The following is a 27,982-nucleotide window of genomic DNA, read 5'->3' as shown; positions in this document are numbered from 1 at the left end:
ATTTCAGTAAAGGTTGAAAACAAAGGCAGTGGAGCAGATTGGTGTGAGAACTGCTCTATCTTTAGCAGCTTGTCACTGAAACGTAACTGGGAAATAATCTTCTTGTTTCATGTGCCTAGTTTTAATCTATTTGTATTTTTGGAGTTTGGAGCAAAATTTGATTTTCAGTAATTTTAATGGCTGAATAAGGTATGCCGTCCCTGAAAGTGCCCCTCCCCCTTTAATATTTGCAATGTTCAATGTGGTTACTGAACTCAATGTTCTGGATAATAGGTTTCATTAGTTTTGATGCCTGAGGTAAAAAAGCAGTAGGTGGGAGTAAGAAGTGTTTTTGATGTCTAGACGTTCATTTCAGCTGTTGCTGCAATATGATACATTAAAAGGAAATATGTATCATAGCTCAGAGGAAATATGTATTCTTTGAAAGTAATTCTACTTTTAAACTGTGTAAGGCAGGGTGACCTGAATTCTAAAAGGATGAGCTTGAATTTCTTCAAGGTTTCACAATCTTTGTGTTCTTCCCTATCCTGTTCCATTCTCCCTCCTCCCGTTTTTCTCCCCCTTCAAGTCAAGTATGTCAGTTTCATTTGTCGAGTTGGAAGCGGTATCTTTCCAAGATCTCTGCTGGGAAACACAAAATTATTGAAGTGTATGCTGCTTTGATATTTTGCCATATTGACTTTTTTCCTGAACCTTTTATATGGGTTTTCTTTCAAAGAAGCTTATTAATTCTGCAAGGAGCCATGTTTTGCAAAGTTGAAAGACGTTTTGTATTACAATTTGTGAGGATTTTAAAAAATAATTTGGGCACTAAATAATTACAGCTATTTAAATTTTCCTTTCTAAAACACTGTCTTCTGCTAAAAAAAATTTATGTAGTACTTTTGCAGTTTAAATATTTGATTATGAGGTTTACTATATTCTAAAAAGTTGAATAACAGCAATTAAAATTTTTCTTATTATAGCTTCTGCAATTTAAGAGATAACTTTAGTGCCAAAATAGGGTGTTTTTTTTTTGTAAATAGGCAGCTGTGGTGGTACTTAGTTTTAGTCTGGCTATAATAGACCACGTAACAGCAGGAGAATGTTTTAATTTAGGAGTTCTTTGTTTTGGTTGATTCTTGCCACTCATTTATTGTATACACATTTTAGGTCTCCTAGTGCTTTCTTTTCTGAGACTTAAAATTTTAGAAAAAGTTCTCCTATTAAACGTAAATCGATTTATATAGTCTATAGAGATAGTCTTCTTGCTACTTTCCTATGTAAAATAAGCATTTAAGTTGAAACTTGAGAGATCAAAAGAATTAGAAAGGCTTTTAAAAAAAAAATTACAGAGCCAGTATACCCTGGGGAGATTGGAGGTTTCCTAAAGACAGGCCTCAGTTTAGCACCTGCGGGCCTTATAAACTTGACAGTTACTTTTCTTCTCAGTCTCTTGGAAGGAAGAGGGGGAATGAAGTAGTAAGTGCATCTCATGTCATTTATAGATGTTTAACCTAGACTAACTACTCTCTGGCCTCCTTCCTACTCCCCTTCTCCCGCCCACCCCCCAAAAAAGAGGATTCTTTCTGAAGAATCTCAGTATCAAGCAAATGAAAGTGTTGGTTTAAATTGGTTGGTTTAAATTTTACCTTGGGAGGAGGGTGTCTCAGATGAATTAGTTTAAAAAGCTGTCATGTGATTTTTGCTGACTTTACCATGGAGCTGTACAGATTGCAGAAGCAATTGCAGTTTTGTTTAACTTTTGAAAAGATTACCTGCGGCTACTTAGAAGACATTCATTTAAAGTGCAAATTGTAGATCCAAAGGGTAATTTAACTTCAGCGTTGAAATTTCTTTCTGGCCAGTACTAAGGGGGGAGGTGGGTTATACTTAACACTAACCCTATGGAGAAGAGTGATTTCATTGAAAGAGCATGGGTGTTAGAACCAGAACACTTGGATTTGAATCTCTTCTTTGCTACTAATCCTCTTAATTAGATATCAGGAGATTTTAAATTGAAGCTAAGTCCAGTGAAATTGGAAAGGTATGTGCACACATGATATCAGGTCAACTCAACACGTTTATCTGAAATGTCTTAGTCACTGCAGCTATGAAAATAAACTCCCTTGAGGAGTTTAATTAATGTAATAATTCGTCTATTTATTATTTATAAAAGTAGATATATTATAAAAATACATTTGATCCTGTGAGCTGCTGAGAATAGATAGCTGTGTTTGACGTGTAGATTATGTGACCTTGGGCAAGTTTAAGATTTTTATGCCTTAGTTTTCTCATTTATAAAATGGAGATTAGAATAAACTGTATTGGTCAGAATTCTTAGTTGCCAACTAAGAAAAGGCGTTGGTTAAAAGGATACTGTGTGTTCACAGAACTATTTGTCACGTCTAGGATCGGTGCTGCACAATTGGTTTGATGAGAAGGGAGTGCTGTCACCACCAAGCAAGAGGTGCTGCAGTGCCTCTCCTGCTGTAGCACCAGAACTGGTTCTTTCTGCCTCTATTTCTAGGGCCAACACAAAGATCTCTCTCCTTCCACTCCCTTTTGTGTCACTAGGTCCAGAGTCAAAGCTGTGGTAGCATCTAGTAGAGTTCACATTGCAGGAGAGGATGGAAAAGAGAGAATCGGTCTTTTCAGCTCCTGTGAGGGCTGACCATCTCTGACCACAACCAGAAGTCACGAAATCGGCAATCCCAGGGATAGGAAGAAGTCCACGTGTGAAGGCCACATGTTCTTTACTCTGTCTCGTGGTGTGGTGGTGAAAAGGGCATTCCTCCCTCCATTTGTGTAGTGCTTGGTTCAAAGCTTGGCACACAGAATAAAACCTCAGAAGATGATATTGTGTTCTGGATAGAAAACCAGTCGTGACTCTTTAAGTTATTTTATTTTATTATCAGTTTGAAGTGAAAGACTTTTTTATGTTCTACAAAGTATTCAAAGTAGTTTTTGCCTCACAGTGGTTTTCATAGTCTTTATTAGCTTTTTGGGAACATTCCTAATTTCTAGCCTGGTGCTTGAGGCATAACGGCCAAGAACTGTTGACCAGTGAGTGTTGGCCAAATATCTATTATTAGATTCCAAAAATGTTATTCTAGATTTAACTTATTTTGGAATTTTAGAGATTCATTGAAACATACATGTGTTTCTGGAAATTCTGTACATGAATTTAACGTATGTTCCTTTCCACAAATATGGACAGTAAATTAAAAGGATCAGCAAGTGAATGTAATATCTTTAAATTCATAGCCTAAATTCGTAGTGTTTATTAGAGTGATTAAATCTTTGATCACATTAAGTAGTTGACTTCTGCTAAATTATTCACTGTTCCTGAATCTTTAATAAAATATGTAAGACTTAGGAGTTTTAAACGTTCAGTGAAATCCAAACACTGTTTACTTATCTCTCCTGACTTATATTTTAAATTTGCCTGGTTAACTTACAGGATAGTACATAATTTTCTATTTTTTTAAAGCTATAGTATACTTTTCTTAAACAAAAGCTTAATGTAGTGTGATTTGTTTTATTTAATGTTATTGTTTGCTTCCCTGTATGCGATTAAATTGGTTTGTATTAATTTATATAATACTATATATTCATATAATATAAAAATACGAGAAAGAAGATACAAGAATTGCCATATAAAAAGTATATTAATAAAGGTACTTTAAAAATAATTTTCAGTATTACTTGTATTTACAGTATTTCATATGAAATACTTAATATAACTAATAGTATATTGTGTTGTTGAGGACTACTTTGGTCTGTTATGTCTTGTTGCTGAAACTGTTTTTTGTTCTTTTTGCTTTTAATTTATGAATGAATAGACACTATATAAACAATCATGTTTAGTGTGCATAAGTTTAGAGTAGCACTCCTTTGGATTCACATCCTGTTCTCATTTTCAACACTAAAAATGTAAAAAAAAAAATCAACGTAAGATATTCATTACGGTTCAGGGCCAGAGCCTTGTCCAATAATAAAATGAGTATGTAAATTAGAGAGCAGTGAAAGATCGTGAGTAAATTTTACTGTTGTTCTTTTTCCGTATATAGTTGTACGAGTGTTGACAAATGTGCACAGGTATGTAACCACCACCATAATGAAGATGCAGAACAGTTCCGTCACCCCCTAAATGTCCATGTCCTCTGTTACCAACTGCCCCCCCCCCCCATACCTGGATATTGTTGAGCAGTTTACATTACCTTAAGTTTGCCCTTGCAAGAATGTTATATGAGTGAATCATGCAACATGTGGCCCTTGTAATATGCCTTTTTTTCCACTTAGCATAGTGACATTCATGTTTCGACTATGTCATTAGTTCCTTTTATTTTTGAATAGCATTCCGTTGTATGGATTTTCTACCGTTTGTCCTTTTTTCGGTTGAGGGACATTTGGATAGTTTCCAGTTTGGGGCAATTATAATAAAAACGATAAACGTTTGATACAGTGTTTCATGTGAACATAAGTTCTTACTCAACTTTACTGTATATCTAAGGGGCATATTGCTGGGCTATATAGCAAGCATATATTTAACTTAAGAAAAAATTGCCCAAGTCAACTTTTCCAAAATGGCTGTACTATTTTTGCATTCCTCAGCAGTATATGACAGTTCCACTTACTCTGTATGCTCACTAGTATTTTCAGTTTTTTAAAGCCATTCTAATGGGTGATCTCTCATTCTGCTTTCAATTTGCATTTCTGTAATGACTAGTGAGGTTTTGAACATCTTTTCATGTTTTTATTTGCCATTCATATATGTTCTTTGGCAAAATGTCTGCTCAAATCTTTTGTCCATTTTCTAAAATTGTTTTTTTCTTAGTGTTGTGTTTTGAGATTTTTTTTCAAGAATAGCATATTGTGAATACAAGTCCTTGTCAGATATGTGATTTGTAACTGCTTATTCCCCATCTGTGGCTGTCTTTTCCATAGCTTAACATAACTTTTTCATGTTTTTTGAAGAGCAGAGTTCTTCATTTTGATGAAGCTCCATTTAACATTTTTTTCTCCCTTATGGATCACATTTTGATGTCATATCTAAGAAGCCTGTTTAAGCTTATAAAAAGTTTCTCCTGTATTTCCAAAGTCTTATAGTTTACGGTCTTGCATTTTGTTCTGTGATCCATTATGAGTTAATTTTTCTGTATGGTGTGAGGTAGGGGTTGAGGCTCAATTTTGTGTAGGGACATTCATTAATTTCAGCACCATTTCTTAAAAAGACTGTTTTTTTCTCTACTGAATTGCCTTTGCCTGCATTGTTGAAAATCAGTTGATCATATAATTGTGGGTGTATTTCTGGACTCTCTGTTTGGTTCTATCAGTCTATATCTGTATATCTATCCTTTCTCTAGTACCACACGGTCTTGTCCATTCTAGCTTTGTAGAAAATCTGGAAACCAGGTGGGGTAAGTCTCTCAACTGCTTTTTTTTGTTGTTTTTTTAACATTATTTTGGCTATTCCGGTTCCTTTGCTTTTTTACATAAGTATATAGATTCAATTTGTCTATTTCTATTTTCAAAAATTCTACAGAGATTTTGATTGGAATTCAGTTGACTCTAGATTGGTTTGGGAGGAATTGACATATTAATGAATTTTCTAGTCTGCAATCAGTATGTACCTCTGCATTTGTTTGTCTTTTTCATTTCTTTCGTTGGTATTGTAGTCTTCAGCATATATATCTTACACATAATTTGTAAGATTTATATCCGGGAATTTCATGGTTTTTTTTGGTGCTGTTGTAAATGTTGCTTAAAATTTTTTCCAATTCTAGTTATTCATTTCAGGATATAGAAATATGATTGTTTTGTGACTATGGACCTCGTATTCTGTGATCTAGCTAAACTCAATTTTAATTCTAGTAGCTTTTTTCTGTTGATTCTTTAAGATTTTCTAATAGTCATTCCTTATGTGAATAGAGACCCTTGTATTTCTTTCATTCTAGTCAGTATGCCGGATATTTTTTTTCTTGCTTTATTGTATTGGCTTAGACTTCCACTGTGCTGTGAAATAGGAGTGGTGAGAACAGATATCCTTGCTTTGTTCTTGATATTAAGGAGAAAATATTCAGGTTTTTTTTTTTTTAACATTAAGTATGATGTTAGTTGTAGGGTTATTTTTGTAATTGCTCTTTTAGGATTTGTTCTTTGAAAAAAAATCAGTTCTAAGACCTATCTTAAAATTGTTGCAATCAGGATAAAATCATAAAATTGTGATGTAGTCGTCATTGACTGTGCGTGCGCCAACTTGTTGAGTATTCCATGTTACATTACCGAACAGCTACACATCTTCAGCATCTCAGTTAGCAGAGTGTTTGAGGACCATCTGAGGAAGAAACAGAGTTCTGGTTGTTGTGTGAGAACTTTTCTTTTACTTCTGTTAAGGTCAAAGTAGCACCAACATTAAAATCTGATAGGAGGAGGCAATTAGACCTGAATGTGAGTATTCTGTAAGACAACTGGCCTGGCTTCTTCAATAACTTAGTGGCATGTTTGAAAAAAAGGAGATGAGCCGTTGTAGATTAAATAGACTGAAGAGATACTCGTATAACTTGAGAGACAATTGAGAGACTTGGTTTAGATTTGATTTGATGTATACCAAAGTATGTAGGAGTGGGATTTGCTTTCAAGTATATCAAGAAAAACAGAAAGTAAAAGGAAAAAGAAAGGATGGTTGAAGGAAATGACACAGTGTTCATAATTTCGCTTAGGAATTTATTGAGGCTTGTAGTTCTATTTTAAAGTATGTTTAAAGATTTTAATTATCAAAGATTTTTTTTTTACATGTGCAGAGTAGGTATTACCAGCTTAGAAGAAAATCTTGGAAAGAAGAGCTGGATGCCCATTTGACAAATGCTGCGTCACAGATACTTTTTATGGCATGAAAGACGATTATGTAGGAAAATAGTGACACAGGTGACTGAGTTGAAAAGTGATTCAGAAGAGTTAGACTTTGAATATTGACGAAGTTTTATTAATTTTTAACTTATTTCTTTGAATATATTATTTGTTTTATGTATGTACAATGATAATTGAAACATATATTTCGTTAAATCTAAAGGAGCTCTTTAATTACAAATTAAAAATTGTAAGTGGTAAGAACTATCTTATAGTTTAATTGGCAGCTTTCTCCCACCCATCTACCCCCAATGATATATAAAATAATAGTGCGTGTTAAAATTGATGGTATCTTAGAGTCAGTGAGACTCATTAGGAAAAGAAAGCTAATTAATATAGGGCGTTTCTTTTATTTAAATGTTAGGACTCTTATCCAGGAAAAGCTCTACCCAAAAGGTAAATGTGTGAGGATAGAGATTCATGACACCTTCAGGGAATTGTAGAAAACTTGGATGGTTTCTCCTGAATAGAGACAATCTGTTGTTAGTTGAATGTTTGCTTATGTGTAGCATTTTATTTCCATTTCTGTAGTTATGAATCAAATATGTCTGCCAGAGATTGCTTTGGGAAAATTTGGTAAATCATGATGAGCTACATAGGCAGGAAATAAGTTATTTGGCATATGAAGACAAAAAAATATCCAGTTTTATCATGGAAAAAAAAGTCCTTTAGATAAACTTTATGAATATAAATACACTCTTCAAATTCTTTCTGATTGGAGACTATGCAGATGCATTTTGAGATGTCTATTAGTGTGATAAAAGCATTAAAAATGCATTATGGGTTTAACATGTGTTTTAATTGTCAGAATTTTCTCTTGTGAATGCTTTTGTCAAGATAACAAGTAAGAGAGAGGAAATTTTCTTCTGCAAATGTTTCCATCCTTCCAATTTTTTGCTATCTTGAATTGAACTAATATAATTTAAAAGAAAATTAGCCAACTTCTCTAGGGTGTTTTACATCTTTTTATATATGAAAAGAATGTTAGGAATGCATGGGATATTGTTAGTCTGTTGGATTCTCTTGGTGTTAGAGTTACTTGTGGCTTAGTGTTATATTTGAAAGGCAAGTGCGATATTTCCCCAAATGTCAAACATTAATGAAATTATGAATTCAGGAAATAAATTAATGTTATATTCAGTTTTAATTTTCTGACATTCTCCCTAAAATCATGTCTTTAAAATTCTGTTCATATATTGCTTTCAACATTTAGAAAATTTTGTGTAACTCTGACATTTTTGGATATATTTTTGTTTAAATTTACCCTCTGAAAATACATATGACAACTTTGGTATTAATTCTTTTAAAATACCTCTAATAGAACTTTAACAAAATTAGCCATTGTGACACTATAAGGTAGGAAAGATTAATTTGAGAATTTCGAATAATTTCAAACTTTAAAAAGCAGGTTGTAAAGATTTTTATGGGTGGGGGGTTGTACCATGACTGCATTTCAAAGACTTTAAAATCTAAACACATACTTCCTTTTGTACAAAAGTATTTTATAACTTTGGTTAAGTATTTAAATTCCTTTCTCTTTTTCAGTGTGAGATGATTTATTTACATTCACTCATTCACTTTGCTTTAGAAAAATGTTTTGGAAATTTATTTTCATTTGATGCCCTGCTTACTGGTTCATTTTGTTTTGTTTTGTTTTGTTTTATTTTTTTCAGTTGTGGAAGAAGGACTCTGGGAAAATGGCCTTTCCTATGAATGTCGGACGCTGCTCTTCAAAGCGATCCACAATCTGTTAGAAAGGTAAGAGAAGGAACACCGTCAAAGTGGCTCTGAGACATCCAAGTGTCATGCTAGATACTCGGAGCATTTCCTGTAGTTCTCAGAACGTTTTCACACAAGGTTTTATAAAAATAAAAGTATGTAAATCGCTTGTTTCTTTTTATATTGATATAATTTCAAAGCTAGAGAATTTTCAGGAGTAACACAATGGACTCCATATATCCTTTGCACATATTCACTAGTAGTTTTTCTTTTGCCCAGTTTGCTTTATAATTAATGTGTGTGTGTGTGTGTGTGTGTGTGTGTGTGTGTATTATTCCCTGAACCACCTAAGAGTCATTCACGCACTTGAGATTGTTTTTTTATTAGGTGTACATTTCCTAAGTGCAAGGATATCCTCTCATATAAGCACACTACAATTATGAAAGTTAGGAAATTTAACATTGATAAATTGCTATTACCTAATCCGTAGTTCAACTCAGGTGTTATCAGTTGTCCCAATTATGTTCTTTATAACTTAACCTCCCTTCCCCCAAGATCCAATCTGTGATCACATGTTATATTTTGTTTACATGTCTCTTTAAATCTAGAAGAGTTCCTTAGCTTTTCTTTTTCATTCTCAACATTGACATTTGGGATGAGTTCAGGCCTTATGTTTTATATAAAGTCCCTCAATTTGAGATAGTTTCCTCTTATTTAGATTCAGGTCATGCTTTTTAGTAGGAATACCATAGAAGTGATGTGGTATCCTTCTCAGTGTTTCATAGCAGGAGGCCGATGACTTCAGGTTCCCATTTTTAATTTTGATCACTTGTTGGAGGTGGTTTCTCCACTGTAAATTAATACATACTTATTAATTATGGTCTTTGTTAGCTCTGCCTTTATAATTAGTAATTCGTGGTCAGGTCCAATGAGATTGTATGATTATCCTGTTTGTTACCAAATGTTGACTCACTTGTTCTAGCCTGTACTGACCGGTGGTCCTTGTCCAAATCAGGTACTAATTGTGGGTGTAATGTTAACTCTCAAATGACACCATTCCCTCTACTTTTATTAGTCGGCACTCTGTTGCAAAGAAGAGCTTTTCCACCCTCATGTATGTATGTATTTTATCTATCTCCCTTAATCTTTATATCTGTATAAATTTGGAAAAATGGATGTCTTTTCCTCAGTGGATTATATGATTTATTACCATTATTTATTTTTATATGCTCTTTCATATTTGGCTGGAGGAACCCCCTTCATGATGGCTGCTATGGTTTTTTTGACTTACTCTCATCATTATTTGAGCACCTCTTTACTTTCTGGCATAACAGTGTGTTCAGGCTCTGGATGGTGTTTTAAGGGGCGGGATGGATGAAAAAGAATGGGTTAGTTCTACGGGAAAAACTTTATTCACTTCCCTTCTTGAGTTTATATATGGTACTTTTAGGTGATCAAAGCTGAAGGACATTGTAGTACTGTGTTTCCCCAAAAATAAGTCCCAGCTGGACCATCAGCTCTAATGCATCTTCTGGAGCAAAAATTAATGTAAGACTGGGTCTTATATTATCTTATATATATTATAATGTATATGGAACAAGTACATATTTTAAAAAATTGTAGTTCACTGTGTTATTTTTTCAATTACAATTTTCAGAAAAATAATTATTAATGAATTTGTGGTTGAATTATTTATTATATATAAGATAATGTAAGAGCCGGTCTTAATATTATAGTAAAATAAGACTGGGTCTTATAATAATTTTGCTCCAAAAGATGCATTAGAACTGATGGTCCACATAGGTTTTATTTTCGGGGAAACACGGTATCATTAAGTTTCTTATTCAAGCTTTTATCAAAGGTAACATCACTATAGTATCACTGCTTAGGATTCTTAAGCTGCAGATGATAAGTTGTCACTCAGAATAAGTTGTCATAAGTCACTCAGAAAGACCTTTCTCCCCCAATTCATCTATTTTTTATTCTGAACTTTAGTTTCTGTCTCTGTGATTTAGAATAGGCCTAGAGGCTATCTGTTTACTAAGGGCAGTATATTTTAGAAGAATTGATTTTAAGAGTTAAGTATTCTTAAATATTCCAAATATTTGGTAATTATTTCTCCCACTGCAAAACAGAACAAAGCACAAGTTCACACAAAGTTCCTTCAGGAAAAAGGGGAAAATTTCACTGTTTCTGTAATCTTATACCAGAATCAAGTCCTATATCTATATGGTAATTAATGTACCTTTTATCACTATCTTTTTTACATAAGTTTTTAATATATATGGAACAAAGTACATATTTTTAAAAATTGTAGTTCACTGTTATTTTTTCGATTACAATTTTCAGAAAAATAATTGTTAATGAATTTATGGTTGCATTATATTCTTTTCAGTCTTTTGTGTTTTAAAAGGTAGCATGTTTCTTTTTTTGTTGTTGGAAGAAAATTAGAAGAGCGGAAAAACAGACAGAGAAGGGAAATGCAGATAATTCATTTATTCTGTGCTCATGAATCAGAATTTGTGATAAAAATTAAAGTCCAAATCAAGATGATCTATTATTTTATCAGAAAGTTCATTGTGATATACGCAATCTGCCATGAACTTTGTGTGAGACCTTCGTTGGATTTCAGGGCCTGTTACCTGGGCAGTTACCCTGACTCGTTAAGCCTTAGTTCACACCCTTGGAATGAAGTCAAGGGTGTTGTGCTGTGCACCTTGAGTGATGTGCCTGATGTGATGTGTGCCGCCTAATACTTGACCTATTGTTAATGTTCAATAATCATTCGTTCATTTCCCCCATACATTTACTATTTTGCATATTTTGATTTGAATCTTCCTATAAGACAGGGCTTCTTTTAGAAAATAATTAATAGTGAAGCTGTTTGGCTTCCTTATTACAATTAGAATGGATGAGTTGAGATTGATTCTTTTGAAAATTTGTAATAATTCTTTTGTCCTTTAAAATAACTTAGGTAACTGTGTTTTATGAATGAAAATGACCCTACTCATGAGGCAGGGAAGCATTGTAAATGGTTGTTTTTAGCTCTGTTTATTCATAGTCAACAGAACTTGGTTGGCTAATACATTACTGTCCTTTGGTTCTTCCCATAGCTTAGACCATTTGTCTATTTGCAACCTAAATTGATTGAAATGCAGATTTCTTTCTTACTCCTAGCAATTTTCTGTTAGGCCTTTCCATTTTTATTCAGATAAGATTGACTTGGTTTCCCAGTGTGAGTGTTTTGAGTTTCTAGTGTGAAACCCTGAGTTGCGGTTATTGAAACAGATCATCAAGTAACCTATCACTTGGAGTGTCTCTGCTTCCACACCATTTTTTTCTTAGTTTGCATATTAAAAAGCTTGTACCTCTGATTGATTATTTATGCTTTTTATTTTTTAGTATGTGGTTTTGTTGAACTAAAAGGGATTTTCATTAACTACCTTGAGAAGCTAAGCAGAAGTTATATAAATCCATGTTCCTTCCGAAACATGGTAGTTGCTAGTGTATACAGAATCACTGCAGTGGTTTATTAAAAACAATTTCACTACAGAAATTAAGGTAACATTGTGAACTTCACACAGAATAAGGTAGTTTCATTTATTATTATTACTGATTGGTGCTGAGGTAATACTATATCAATGCTGTGTAGAATATTTTAAATTCTAAGGTAACGCGACTTTAAATATTTTATCTTTCATTTATTCATTTATCCTGTAATTCTTCAATATTTGCATACTGTATTGTATACATTCAACTAATATCATTTGTCCATTAAAAACAAAACCCTCAGTGCTGCTTACTCAAGAGCATTTTCCGTCAAGGTGTCAGATGGCCGCTAACATATCTGGCTTTGAGTTTACATATCTGTATAAAAAATCGTTACGTATCATAACTTTGTAGAAGTCCATTTTCTCACTCCCTTCAGAGACAGGAGAGATTTTGGGTCTCTGCTCTGCTAATTATATAACTGTATATACAGAACTGACTTGGGAGAGGGACTCAAGTTCACTGAGTTCTTTACCGATGAGACAGTGAAGGGTTGTTTTGTTCAGCATAGTACCTTTCTCACTATAATAAGTGGTCATATATAATAAGCGGTCAATCGCTATTAACTAATAGAAGTACTGCTACTTCTATTTTCAGAGTTGGATACAACATTAAAAGTCAGTCTGTTTACCCAGGTAATTCTGGAATCCCATTCTAAAATATCCTTTTTTATGTGACCATTCATTTTTTCCTTGAATACTTCCGGTTATGTGAGCACAGCCTCCCAAAGGAGTTCTTTTTATCTTTAGAGAGCACTCATTGTTAGAAAGTCTTTCTTATGCTGAGCAGAAATCTGTCCCCTGTAACTTTCGTTTCTGCATCTTAATTCTGTTCTGTGGGACTCACGTGTAATTCATCTAATTCTACTTCCATGTGATGGCCTGTGTAATATCTTGGTCCCCTCAGTTATTTATTTTTTTATTGTTTGTGGTTCTTATATAACATTGAGCCCACCCCCCACCGCCACCCAACCTTTCCTCCAGCCTTCCAGATATTCTTTTAGTCAGTCCCATTCTCTTCATTCTGATTGCCCCCGGCCTACTTTAAGACGTCATGTGTTTCATGAAGTATTATAGTGGCCTCTTTCATTAATCAGGTTAGGCTCAGTTATGCTGCAGTAACAAAAGACTTAAAAGATCTTCCAATCTTACAACAGTTGAGATTTATTTCTCGCTCATGCTGCCTGTCCTCCGTGAGTCATTTACTGCAGCACTGCTCTATGTGCAGTTCCCACCAAGCCAGAATCTTGTTGATGGGGCAGCCCTGTCACAGACTGGGCTCCTGGAAGATGGCAATGGTACAATACGTAATAGCCCATTGAAGCCTCTGTCAGAAGTGGCGTACGGCATTTCTGTTCACATTTCACTGGCCAAGAGATTTACCACCAAGCTAAATTTAAAGTCAAATTGATGAGAAAGGATTATCTATTTGTGTTAGGAGGTACCAAAGTTACCCGGCCCAGCTTGCTATGAGTGGGAGAAGGAGGGACAGCACACATTGGGGAAAGGATACAATCTGCCATCCTCTCATTCGAGGTCTTGTCCCTTATAATAATCTGTCCTCCGAACAGGTGCTGGTTATGTTTCTAAAACACAGTTAGGGATGTATTTATACATGCTTTTAAAAACTTTGAGTGATATTGGCCTCTTTTAGTCTTTTTCTTCCCTTGTGATTTCTTAGCATTTCAATATTTGAATAGTCACACCTTTTATAGTTTTATATCATGTAGTCATGTTTACTCTTCCTCTCTTCTGGGAAAGGAAGTGTCCTTCCTATTTTTTAATGATCTATTGTCCCTTTTTGGCAAAATGCCCAGAATGATAAAATATCATTAATTTGGTTTTTACTTATGTAGAATCTCTGCTAATTTCACTTATATAGAATCTCTGCTAATCTCTTCCTCCTCCCCGTTTCTTGTGCTCAATCTCCCCCACCCCAACCCCAATAATGTACTAGTTCAGATTGTTCTCGTCAGTCTTTGTAGTTTAGTGGAATTTTGTTATGTGTTTATAATGAACTTCTTGAAGGTTACACATAGTATTTTTTTTTTTAATTTATTGGGGTGACAATTGTTAACACATAGTATTTTAAGTCTAGGTTGTCTCATAATCCTCACTAATGGAAAAGTACTTTTGAGTAGATTTTGGAAAACAGAAATCTGTAATCTTTTGTTTAGGTATTTCTTCATTTGGCATTTTTAGTATTGCAGATTTAATGGCCATTACTCTTGTGTCATAATTGATAGTTTTCATAATATGCCATATCCTTCTCACCTAACTTTGTCTAAATGAAGTAAAACTTTGGGTTAAATAGTTTTTGTTTGTGTTTTTTTTTTAAAAAAAAAACAAACTCAGGAAATATGTGTTGTTCACATCACCCAGATTTTTTATTATTTTCTCAATGATTTGCACCACATATGGGACTTATTTGAAAATCTTCCTTGTGGAGCTTTGTAGAAATACTTTAAAAATGTCTGGCATAATGCTGTCATATTGGCATTATGTCTGGTAGTATACTTTAATTTTCTTAAGTTTTTAGAATAAAACATAAGCTGATTTTGATGGAAAAGATTTTTTTCTTTAAAATGCAAATCAGTTTTTTGCACACAATAGAAGATTGCATGGGTCTTTTGAAGCTGTTTTGCTCTCTCCTGCCCCCTCTCTCCTGCTTGCTCTCTCCTGCTGGTGCTTACTTAGGGAGAATTTAATCTGTGGGTATTTGACGTTTGTAAAACATAATGACCCTTCAGAGTAGTAGTCCACTCGCTGTTTTCCTAACAGATTGTCAGCATATTCACCCCTCAGTAGTTTATAACACAGCTATAAAATCGCCTTTGGCCCATTGCCTCTTGGTTTGCCAAGAGTTGGTGTTTAGAGTGAAGATATTCATTTGGAAAAGTACAGTAAAAATAACATGAAAATTGGAATTATAATTATAACAATAACGTTATATTTATAAATTACTGGTTTTTAATGTCATGTGGTGTTGTGATCCAGTAGAGGTGATAATCAGAGGGCAAATGAGCAATGTCCTTAGACTTCAAAATATTAATAAATATCTTCACTAGAGCATGGTGGTTAGGTACAGCCCTAGTTTAAGAAATAGTAATTTAACGTCACAACATTGAGAGTCCTTGGGTATAATGTGATAATAGGAGCAGGACAAGAGTAATCAGTAAAATCCCATTTTATTGAATTGTGACAGTATGCAGTTCTCTAAAGGATAGGAGGGAAATGAGTCTTTAGACCTAAGGGCCTTGTGCTTTACAGGAAAAGACATTAGACATTATGGATACAAGTGAATGAAAACACATAGTAGTATCTAACTGTCGATGAACAGAGAAACATGTTCACTCTAATACTAATCAGTTTATCTATTTACTTAATATTTTTAGGTCAGGGAACAATTATGACTTTGCGTGCGTGTGTGCGTGCGTGTGTGTGTTGGTTAATGGGATTAGACACTGAAAGTTTGAAACTAGAGGAGAGTTTTTTGGAAGTTCATTGGAATGGACGTTTCAGGTGAGGCTAGGCATACATATAAAAGAGCCTAACTTTACAGAGATTTTAGAGAGGATGGGAATAACGGGGTTTGCTTGGTTGGAGGAGGCAGCATCCATAGGGCATAGTAAGGACCCAAAGTAATGGAAGTGGAAGGAACCACTTGAAAATTTCAGCCCCTAAATTATATGGGTTTCTATTATTTGGTTGGGGATTGGGATTATTGCAATTTTTTTGCATATGTATTTGACACAGATTAGAGTGATAAAGTGGAGGTTTGATGCTGGTGAGGTTGTCCTGGTGTGAAGTGACATAAATCTTAGTCTACCTGAGCAGCTCTGTAACTAGACACAACACTAACGTGCATTTTGGTAGAGAGTGTGGCAGAGGAATACTATCGTTGGACTTTATAACCTATGAAAACTCTCATACCACCATAATGTCATAATTTGCAGGGCACAGAAGGAGCCAGAGCCCGTGGTGGCTTCCTTCTCACTGCCCCAGGTGGGAAATGGCTTGCTGAGTTAGGCTGTGACTGCTGCTGTGGCACCTGTGGTCTTACATGAGGTCTGCCCGTGGCTTTGGGGTTAGAGATTGGGACTTAGCAGCCTCGAGTCAAGTTGCTCTTGTAGTTAATTATGTAGAGCCACGTGGCACTGCACAGAAACGTGTGTGTACGTGTGTGCGGACACACTCTCTTAATTCATTTGTTTTCAGCAGCTGCTTTTCTTCTTCATACAGTGATTTGTCGGGGGGACGGTAGTATCTGGGAGTATATCTGGGAATTATTTCTAAAGAGAAATATTTCTAAAGAGAAATTCTTTCCTAGAACTATTGCTTGAAGAACATTTTATAAATTTGGAGTCACGTAGTGATCTTGCAAAATAATATTGTTCTGCTTGACAGAATTATGTCATATTACTAGTAAGGTAGTTTGTTTTTTTTTTTTTTTAAAGATTTTATTAGGGAAGGGGAACTGGACTTTATTGGAGAACAGTGTGTACTTCTAGGACTTTTTTCCAAGTCAAGTTGTTGTCCTTTCAGTCTTAGTTGTGCAGGGCGCGGCTCAGCTCCAGGTCCAGTTGCCATTGCTAGTTGCAGGGGGTGCAGCCCACCACCCCTTGCGGGAGTCGACCGGCAACCTTGTGGTTGAGAGCCCACTGGCCCATGTGGGAATCGAACCAGCAGCCTTCGGAGTTAGGAGCACGGAGCTCTAACCGCCTGAGCCACCGGGCCGGCCCCAATAGTAAGGTAGCTTTGAAAATCTCAATGATACTGCCTGGGATTACGGAGCGAACAGCCAGGGTTAACTGATACATATTCTTAGCACTGTTTATGATGTTGACTTGCAGCAGGTTTCGGCAGATGGAGTATGTCTGCTAGGTTTATTTATTTGTCAAGTTAAATATAATTTTTTCCCCCTCAAAAATAATAAAGGTTGATAAAGTATGGAGAGGGGAAATGATGCTTCTGAGATTTTTCAGTTTTTTTAATCTTAGAATTCTCTCTAAAAGATTTACTTAATTCTCTTCTTCAAGTATAATTAAAGTATATGGGCAGCAACGCTAGTCTTCCACAACATTTGTGAGCAGCTCTGCTATCCTCTTTGTTGAGTACTACTGTGATTTTAATCTGGAGTGAGAATTGATGGCTACAAAGAAGTGAAATAGGTATTTTTTTCCCCTCAAACATTGAGTGTCCTCTTAGTGAGAACACATAAACATGAGAAAATTAAGATACCAGGATGCGGCGTTCGTGATCAGTGGTTACAAACAAGAAGAATAACGATATTGTATTATGAATAGGAAAACAGTCCTTGGAGTATAGCATTCATTTCTGAGATATTTATTGAGCACATACTAGTATAGAGCAGAACATAAAGCATATTACATAATAGGCACTTAAATATTTTTTGAATATTGTCAGCGAATAAGATAGATACTGTCTCTGTCCCCAAATTGCTCATAGTTTCTTGGCAGAAAAGAGCCATAGAAATGAATTATTACAACTCAGTGGTGAGTGTGTTGTTGATTTGTAGGTGTTAGAGTACTGAGCAGACTGATCTGGGACGGGAAAGATGAACAGAATTAAATGATAGGGAGGAGGAAAGGATAGATTGGGAAAAGAGAGGGATTCCAGGCGAAAAGCAGCGCTAGTAGCGATGAATGGAAGTTCTTAATGTAGGATCTGCTTCAGAAAGCTCACCAGCTCTGTCTGAAATGATAGGCAATGTTTTGCTCTTCTGCACACTTTTCAGGGAAAAGAGTCTATAGAGATAGAATAACTTTCCTTAGGTTTTTTTTTAAAACCACAGATTCATGACCCCAAAGTGGCTGAGACCCAGGGGCTCAGTGCCTCAGTGTAGTGTACTGGTGAGCCACCTGGCCCCGGTGTCATCAGGCGCTAGAACTGCCTTCCTTGGAAAGGCACCCCACTTCGCTCCCGTTTCTTCCCATGACTCAAAGTGCAAAACCAGGTAGAAGAAGTACTTTCTGTACTGTCTGCTCTAAGAGGCTCTGTGTGTGTGTGTGTGTGTGTGTGTGTGTGTGTGTGTGTGTGTGTGTGTGTGTGTGAGAGAGAGAGAGAGAGAGAGAGAGAGAGAGAGAGAGAGAGAGAGAGAGAGAGAGAGAGAGAGAGAGAGAGAGATTGAGATTGTTTTCTGGACTGGCCAGAGTTGAGATTTAGGAGACTGAAGAGTGTAGAAATTGATAGTGATAGTTGCTGAGTTCTTTTTACGTGTTTCTCGAGTAAAAGGAGACTTTGCTGACATACTTAACCCATCACTCCATCTAACTGACCAATTAATTCTCTTTTGGGTTGGGGGTCAGGACAGAGAAAGGGAGCATAGTACTCAGCACTTTCACCAATTTGATGCCCACCTTCTCTTAGATACCTGGTAACTTAGCTAAATTTTGGCTATATCACTGCTGACGACTTGGAACTGCTCCCTTATTGCAGAGACGTTAGTTGCAAATCCAGCACTTAGAAAACTGATTAAAAACATTACTTCATCCAATGCAATTCTGTGTTCTCATGTTTTCCTTTCAGTGTGTAGGAAATCACTGATCACATAGAAACCGATTAACATGAAAATCACATACGTAATTTATGCTTGTCATTTGGAACCAGATGGTTTTCTGATTGAAGGATCAGTAGTTTCCATGACTGGTTTGTGTATTAGTCATACTAACTTTTTGTTGACATTGCCTGACAAAAAAGTACCATCTGTAGTGGGAACTCCAGGAGGTACATTAACACAGAGGTAGCCTCTCAGGTATTATTTTCATTAGCTTTTTGCTTTTGCCCTGGAGTGGTCTTGGCTGTGTACTGTGCTGCTCCTACGCCCCTCAACCCCTGGTCTGTTCTGGAAGGAAATCAGCAAATAAAGTTGGTGGCTTTTACTTCATAGAAGGGCAAGGGTTTTAAAACAAACTTTACATGTTGTCTTTAGTCAGAGATATTTCATCTGCTTTTTTTTTACCTGGATTTTTTTTCTATCCATGAACTATAAATTAATGTTGTTTTCTCTGTTGTTGAATAAATGATTCTTTTGCATTGTGACCTTTAAGATGTATATGAGAGAATGAATACTTTATTTAAAATGGTATTTATTAAGTAAGGATGTGTGTCAGTAGAAGACAGTGTTTAGTGTTTGATGTGATTCTGTACCTTAAGAAGTGCCCTATTGCTTTCATTCTAAGCAATACTGATTTTAAAATACATCTTCGATTTACATATAACAGCTTTTGGAGAATAAAGGAACATTAAACCCATCAATTGTAAGATGCATCTGTATGTTAAACATGAAAAATCTGAGAAAATGTGACAACGCGAGAGTAGTTATGGTAATAAAATGGCCTGGTTCTGTGGTCAGGTACACCTGGGCTCAGTCCTGACAGCCCTGCTGTTGACTAGCTGTGTGACCTTGTCTCGGCGACATTCTCACTGTGCCTTAGCTGCTTCAGGTATGAAAACTGACATTGTAACATCTACCCCACATAATTATTCCAGTAATTAAATGGTACGCTGTGCTGGTTAATCAGACACAGTAACGGCAGTAGTGATGGTCGTAGCTGTTATTGGAGGAAGGAACCTGATAGCAGACACAATATGTAGCCTAGCTACAAAATGCAACCCGGTCTCCTTAGCCAGGGAATCAATTGGAGATACTTCCTCGGTTTCATTTCTTGAGTACTTTTCACCTTCCTGGGTATTCCACATTTTCTATACTAACTTAAATGGAGCCACGTAGTCTCTAACTCTAGAAAGAAAGTTAATTTATAATCTTAGGAAAAAAGATTGGGTTGCTTTGAAAATGATTTTTTTCACTGTGAGCAAGGAATATAGTTGTAGAAATTCATTTTCAAAATAAAGTCAGTTGAAGCCAGTGACTTTTTGGATGCCACGGTACTGCACATTGGCTCTGCCCAGGGAGAGTTACACCGTGGCCGGCAGAAGCCATTGCCATTTGCTCACCCATCTAACCTGGAAGGAGTTGGGTGAAGGCTTGAATGGCTTCCATCCTCCTGGATGGCGTGGGAATTACAGAGGCACAGGCCGCGTGCAGAATTGGCTGAATATTGAATGAAGATATTCTGCACAGCTCTTTTACTGGTCGGTAGAACTTTGTATAAAAGAATTACATCAAGCTTTTTGGTGGATTTTCTTACACAGTCTGTCATGTCACTGAATCATGTTAGAGTGTGCTGTATTTCATCAATTTCAAAATGTACGTTTTATGTATATGTGTATATATATGTATATATATTTATATTTTTGAAATCAGAGAGGCTCCTTATAAATGGTGGCCTCTCACGATTGGCCAGTGGTAGTTAGGATCGAGTTGTCATTTGCCTCACATGAGCGAACTCGGTCCCGGCTGTCTGTGTTGTTGTCACTGCCACTGAATTGTGTGCCTTTTTGGTATTACGTGAGTTGAGTTCAAGTGCCACCTAGCATGTCTTCAGAAAGATTACCCCATGATTTGCCATTGAAGCACAATGTACACAAAACGTCCTGAAACAGAAGCAGGGCACTACTTAGATATACGGATGGCAAATACTGGTTATTGAAGAAATGGCTGTAATGCCTCCTTTTCTTGCACAGCCAGAACCAAGTGCTTCCCCATGCCTGCGTAAGGAAAATACTCGAGTAGGACAGCTCGGCTGTGCTTTTGTTTATCTATTTTCCCCGGAGAGCCTTGCGAATGGTTGCCTATCACATGCCAAGCAAGAAGGAACCAGTATTAAAACTTGCAAAATGGGCACCGGTGTCTTGGAAGGATATCCCTGAAGTGCTCTTAAGAAATTCTACCTGCTTTCTCAGCATTCTTGACGACACAAGAATTGAAGTAATACAGAAGTGTGACTGGATTTGAAGTAATTCGGAAGTGTAAGACGATGTTTTGGAATACATTAACCAATTAATTGCACTTAGTTATTTTTACATGGGTAAGAATAACATATAATAAAAATCTATGCCCAAAATCAGAAAGTTCTTTCAGTAAGTATAACGTAAAAGTTTTAAGTGATAAGGAAACATTTTGACAGTTTAATTGGTGGCGTTTTTATTTTCAGTGGTGTATGCCTTCTGTGATTATTGATGCAATGACTTGTTAATTTGTTACTGAAACTATGAAAGTAATTACTAATGTAATTATTGTAGGTGCCTCATGGATAAGAACTTCGTTAGGATTGGGAAATGGTTTGTCCGACCCTATGAAAAGGATGAAAAGCCAGTCAACAAAAGGTGAGTCTTTAGATTTGGTTCCTTGGTTTCTTTTGCTTGACTGCAACTATCTTGGGGGAAAGGGGGGCGGGGGGGACACAGCTTATTTATTTATTTTCTAATAATGTTAGTAGTTTATATGTACGAAAGTAGAGTTCTGGATTGCATTTTGTTAAATACTGTATTACAAAATTTTTGTGGATTATTAAAAATTGGACTAGAAAGATAATTATCAATAATGCATGTGTCTAAGACCCTTATCGCCACACTATTTTTAATTGAAATATTCTTTTTTGTTATTTTATTATCCTTCTTTAGCTTCCTTCCTTAAAGTGTTACATGGCATAACCTTAAAAACAGTCAAGTGAATTCAAATGGTGACACTATTTATAGGATTGATTAATGCCCCTTAAAAGTTAGTCAACACTCCTTGACAGTTGTCAAAACAGAACTGTTAATTACTTCTCTAAACATGCTAAACTTTTAACCATCATTTATTATATACATGGCTTCAAAGGCAGTTCTTTACTGAAAAAGCGTGAAGTTTTAGATAAGTCAAACCAGAATCAACCAAAACCCTCAAAATCAAATATTTGCAAATCTCACTTACCTCTGTACACAGCATAGACTTAATTGAAATCATAAGTTGATGGTGGTTATTTTATTTTCAAAGAGCAGGGTACACAATCTTAATCCTATTTTACTATCCGTGAACTTCTCCTAAGCTAAGGGTCCCAGCTTCTGGCTGCAGAGAAGAGCTCTTGAAGCCTTATATGGTAGCTCTAAGGTTAGATCTTTTGGGTAGTTTGCCAGAATTTCAGCTGTCAACTCTTGCCTCTTTTGGAACCTTTACTTTCTTTTTTTTCTTTCTTTCTTTCTTTCTTTCTTTCTTTCTTTCTTTTTTTTTTTGTGGAAGCTTTACTTTCTTAACTTCTTTGTTCCCACCAGAGATTAATTAGCAACCTTCTCTGCAACCTGTATGTCTTGAAGCTTTGATGAAATTTCGGTTTTGGAATTTGCTCATTAACTAAATTTATGAAAATTTGGATTTCTTTTTTCAAATCAGATAAATTAGGGCCCGGCAACTTTTTCCCTAAATTGCCATGAACTTCCTTGAAGTGTTTCCCCTTCTTTAGTACATTTAAAAACATTAGGATTTGTTAAAAGCTTGTGTTTAAATAAGACATAGGTATCATTTATATCAAACTTTGCCTGAAAAAGGATAAGGATTTAAAGGCGCCAGTGTGTATGGGTTTGTGAGAGAGTGATTCTGTTTACAGATGCTTTGATTAACGGAGAGAACTGTTTTCTTTTATTTGATCTAATGCATGTGTTCCATGGACATAATTAATCTTAATGTTTTCCTTAAATTTCTAGGCGGTTTAGATTTTCTGAATGGGTAAGGTTTTGACTTTGAATGTGGATGAGTCTGAATGGTTAAATATCTAATTGCTGTAGCACAGTGATCTTCTTTATCATTCTCACAACTGGTCACTGATGAATTTACTGAGCCAGTCCTAAATCTTTCGGTCAACAGTTAGAGGTTGTTTATGTGATGGTGATTTGACAGGAATTTGAGGGATAAGAGGAAACGAAATGTGGAAATAAAATAGTGATTGAAGGAGTAGCAATTAATAGTTTAATAGTAAAAATAATGTTTAAAAGTCAAATGTAGTTATCAGTCTATTTTATAATAGAGATTGTATACCTCTGTATTTCATTTAGATCCCAAAGTCTCCCTAACTTTAGCAAACCACATGTAAACAATACATGTAATATATTTGGACATTTGATTTTATATGACTGGGGAGGCTGTTGATGTCTGAGCAGTGCAATTGGATTATCTTGTTGTTAGACTGTATGCTCTTGATTGAATGTGGAACTTCTTTTTTGTAGTGTAGAAATATTAATGATTTTTTTGTTGCGGTAATATTAGTTAATAACACTACATGAATTTCAGAATTTCACTACATGTGCCCTGAAACTTGCTTATCTGTATACTCTATTGCATGCTCAGCACCCAAAAGTCTAGTTTCCATCTGTCATCATGTATTTGACTCCCTTTGCCCATTTTGCCCTCCCCGACTCCCCTAAAAGTTACTGGTTTTGAAAAAAAAATCTTTTAGAAGGCATTGTTAACAATTAGAAAAATTTAAACCAAAGGTTGAATTGAAATAGTTGGCGTTTGCTATAGTAAAGCTTTGTTAAGTGTAATGACTTTGGCACTTTTATTCTCCGAGTGGAAAGTAGAGCTTCTTGGTGGATATTGAAACACGATCTCAGGGGTTGTCCTTTTAGATGGACAGAATGACACTGTGGAGGAAGACATTAGAGTTACAGGATTTGGGGTCCCATCCCGTACTTCCCTTTGCAAGTTATTTGCCTTTGGATAAATTGTTTAGTTTTTCCTGAGCTGAACTTTTCATTTTTGCTGTTCAGTTGATAATAGCAATTACTGACTTAGAGGATTATTGTAAGGATTAATTAAGATAATTTATGTGTCTGGTTTATAATTTAGTTAAGAAGAGGAAAAATAAATTTTCTTTAAGCTTATTTTATTTTATTTTTTTTGGTACATATCAGTTTAGTGACCAATGGAGAGGAAAATTTGCTAAACAAATTCTATGCACAGATTATTATTTTTAGGAATGCTCTTGTTTGATTCCATTAGCTACAAATAAAAGGAACATGTTTTAAAGAATAGTGTTCAGTTTAACACACAGCGTATTTTATGTAGCTGAAATAATTCCAATAGTGGTAACTAATGAATATGTTTTGGATTAATAGCATGATATCTTGAGCTATAATTTCTCTCTGTCTTGATAGCAAAACTAAATCATTAGCTGGACTCTAAAATAGAGTTCTTAATGTTTGATATGAGGTGATGCTCAAGATAATTTTAGAAAAATTATTTTATATGTATATACATACACACACACATATATATGCACACACACAAACACACACACACACACATTGACCAGGCATGCTCAAATAGATAAAATAAATTTATTCATATAATTTTTCTCTATAATGACATATCTTTTGTTATTCATATCCTTGCGAATATAATAAGTAGGAAAGAAAACTTTGGCTTATCAAAGATTCTGGCTTTGTCCTAAAGAGTTATGACAACTGACATAAAACATACAAAATTTGTGGTTTCTAAAGTGTATTGAACTTGAAAAAGCCTTTGCTTCCCTATATGCTTAAAAACTAACCAGTGAAATATATATTTTTAAAATGATTTAGAAATTATTCCAGTCACGGAGGTTCTTTCTTTTGGAGAGGTACTCATTTTCTTACTTAGCCTTAGTCTAGTTTCAGCCCACATTTGATTACTATAGAATTTTAAGTCTATACACTTTAGTCTTTGAATGCCATTTTTAGCAAAATAATTGCTTGCCCCCACGGTTTGCACCTTTGATCTTTTCTGGTGTCAGGTATATAGTAGTTGAATTAACACAAATACTGGTGAGCAAAAATAACCAACTTGCTAGTGCATTTTTTATTTAATTAGCCCTCTCTTCTTCATGGGCAAACTACCCTGCTACTGGATGATACTCCAAATAGCTTCCCATGCTTGCAGAGATTTGAGTTCCTTTGTATATGCTGTGTGCGCACGTGCTCGCTCTCTCGCTCTCTCGCTCGCTCTCTCTCTGTCTTTCTCTCCTCTCCTTCTCTCTCTCTCTCTCTCTCATACACACACACATACACATTGGAAATAACACATTGTGTTATTTTGACTGCTTTTGTATTGTTTCATGTGCATATTTATTCTTAAGCTTGGGGTTATCTCTTTGATTTCTTTTTTATGTTCTTACACAACTTAACGTACATATTCAAGAAACATCCTTGCCTTTTGGTTTTAAGAGCCAAAATAATGGATTTTGTATACAATTATGAAATATTTTGATGTGGGAAAATGGTTTTTTTTACCAGTTTAAAACTTCTCTTGTCTCTTTTTCCTCACCCTCTCTTTCTCTTCAGCTCTCCTTTTCCTTCCCATCCTTTCTCCTGTGCTCTCGTTGTTATAGCCTAGTCATTTGTGTTTCCTTCTAGAGATGCAAACACGACAAGGCAGGCAAAGGGGATCCCTTGTCTAGAGCCGAAGCAGACATGTAACAAATACTTAAGTGTGAATGGTAAAGGGACTCTCTTCCTCGTGTTCAGAAATATATGATCAGTAGTGATCATTTTTTCAGCTATCCTCATGAATTTACTTTGCACATGTGGGGCTTTTTGCCACATATCTGTTATCAAGAGCTATCTGATGAGCAATCCATAAAAGAATAATCATGGGTCAATGTGGACTTATCTAATCATGCACAATTGTTTTACAGCTTCTTTTCCCCATAGATCTATAAAATATGTAGTCACTTTCTTCCAGTTTGTCTGATGGAGGAGAAGATATATCAAAAGTGCTATATATTTTGTCACTTGAATATATTTGAGAATTGTGTGAAAAGTGAAAAGAGGGACGACGTTAGGGCCCTGGGAAGCATCAACATTACAGGATGGGTAGAAACAGAGGAACACATAGAAGAGACTAAGAAAGGTCAATGGAAAATGAGAACCTGGAAGACTGGTGTTACGAAAACCATGGGTTTTTAAAGTTTCAAGGTTAATTCTCTGTGTCTGCTGGAGAGTCCTACAAAACAGATACTAAGAGGTCTAGTAGATGGGGCGGTTATGCAGACTCTGTCTGTAAGATGAGCAGTTTCAGTGGAGTCCTGAATTTTCATGTGGGTAGCTTGAGTTAGCAGTGGGAGTTGAAATGAAGATACTGAATGTAGAGTTCTTGCTATATTTGTTACAAGTAGCTGCAAAGTGAAAACTGTTGCATCTAGGAAGGGAGGAGACAAAGATTTCATAAGAGCCTATGATAAAACTAAGTGATACTGGCTGTGATTCTTAAGTGTGTTTCATGTACTGAGTACTCTGTACTTTCACAAACATGAATAGAAGAGAGAAAGTTTAATTGAAGTATCAGGTCAGCCAGTGGTGATGATAAACAACTGTGTGGTTTCCAGTTAAACTTTTTATTCTTTCTTTCCTTTTTTTCTTAATAACCAAAAAGAGATCATCATTAGTTTTTATTCTTTATTTGGCCTATAGGCAGTCTAAAAAGTGTACAGTAAAAACATATATCTTCAACATTGACAATTGATTTTCATATTTTAAAATAAAATGTTTAAATATTAATATGTACTGTCTACTTTTAACAAGGATTTTAAATACCTGACAGTAAGAGATGTACCTTTTTTTTTTTTAATATACTAGAGTTTGGGTATCATTGTTGTAATTCCTTTTTTTATTCCTGCGAGAGGACTGACACTAGGCTGGAAGCAAAGCTCTTTTTGCTCACCTGACCAACCACCCAGAAATATGGGTGATCTTCTGTTAACTATTTATTATACCTTGTGGGACTTAAATGAATCCCTGTGGACTTTAATTTTCACATTTTTTATTTTAAAAATGTCTTATATTCTTTTTTCCGTGTGTGTGTGTCTGTGTGTGTACACGCGTGCACGCACATCCGCATATGTATGTATGTGCCCGTGCATGTGTCTTGCCTTCTTTGTTTTTCTAGGAGCATATTGTCTTTGGTTTTATTGTAAGCAGAAAGTAACTCCTTTATAAATTACCGCTCCATGGGATTTGATATTACTCTCCCAAAGGGTATGAAAGTTTTCAAGAATGTGTGTGGAGAGAAGGATTGCATTAACTTCAGTGATGGGATTCATAATCAGATTAGGCAGAGGTGAGAGGAAATTTTAGGTACCAAGTAGGAGTTAACTTGAAGTATTCTTTAGTTTCATACTGCACTTGACCGCCTATTTTACCTTTGCTTAAGATGTCTTAGCTAAAGGCCACCCGCCTGGTTGGGAAAAAAGGGTCAGGACATATATGAATGAATGTTCCGATGATTAACCTTTTGGTAACAGGAAGGAAGTACTGTTTGATTTTCTCTTAGCTCCAGTCTCATTTAGGATGTGGTCCATAGTATCCCTCGTTTTATGAACTTTAGGGACTGATTCTAAACATTCATAGAAGTGTATTCAGTATATCCAATAGATAATTATCACAGATTAATGACATTGATTATTGTAGAAAATAGCTGCATTTTAAATTGAATGCTTATATATCTCCTGCTTTGTAAAATAGTTTATTTCAAGGCACTTGTCTGAAGTGTGTGTTGTGGGGACTGTCCTGTGCCTTGTAGGATGCTTAGAGCGTCCCTGGCCTCTTCCTACACAATGCCAGTAGCACATACCTCCTTTTTAAAAATAGAAATTTAGGTATAGTTGGTATGCAGTCTTACCATATTGACTATATGCTTCTTCCCCTTTTTAACCCACCCCCCACCCCTCTCTTCTGGTAACCATCCCTTTGGTCTGTTTCTGTGAGTCTGTTTTTGTTTTGTTTTTAGATTCCGTTTATAAGTGGAACCATATGGTATTTGCCTTTCTCTGCCCGACTTATTTCACTCAGCATAATCCCCTCTAGATCCATCCGTGTTGTGGCAAATGGCAAGATTTCATTCTTTTTTGTTGCTGCATAATATCCCATTATATATATACGTGATACACCTA

The 27,982-nt window shown here is 35.5% G+C and overlaps 1 protein-coding gene across 2 annotated transcripts in view; it reads left to right on the top strand.

Annotated features, from left to right (window-relative positions):
* MED13L (mediator complex subunit 13L) overlaps positions 1-27,982 on the top strand; it is a 274,693-nt gene that overhangs the window by 127,427 nt on the left and 119,284 nt on the right. For both annotated transcript variants that reach the window (XM_081037745.1, XM_081037744.1), the window contains exons 3-4: positions 8,565-8,649; positions 21,324-21,407. In XM_081037745.1, coding sequence (XP_080893871.1) covers positions 8,565-8,649; positions 21,324-21,407 — 169 coding nt within the window. The remainder of the gene's footprint in view (positions 1-8,564; positions 8,650-21,323; positions 21,408-27,982) is intronic.

The sequence above is a fragment of the Rhinolophus hipposideros genome (genome assembly GCF_964194185.1).
Source record: "Rhinolophus hipposideros genome assembly, chromosome: 24".
Classification (NCBI taxonomy): Eukaryota; Metazoa; Chordata; class Mammalia; order Chiroptera; family Rhinolophidae; genus Rhinolophus; species Rhinolophus hipposideros.
The sequence above is the reverse complement of the archived record's forward strand: the minus strand, read 5'-3'. Positions and strand labels throughout refer to the sequence as shown.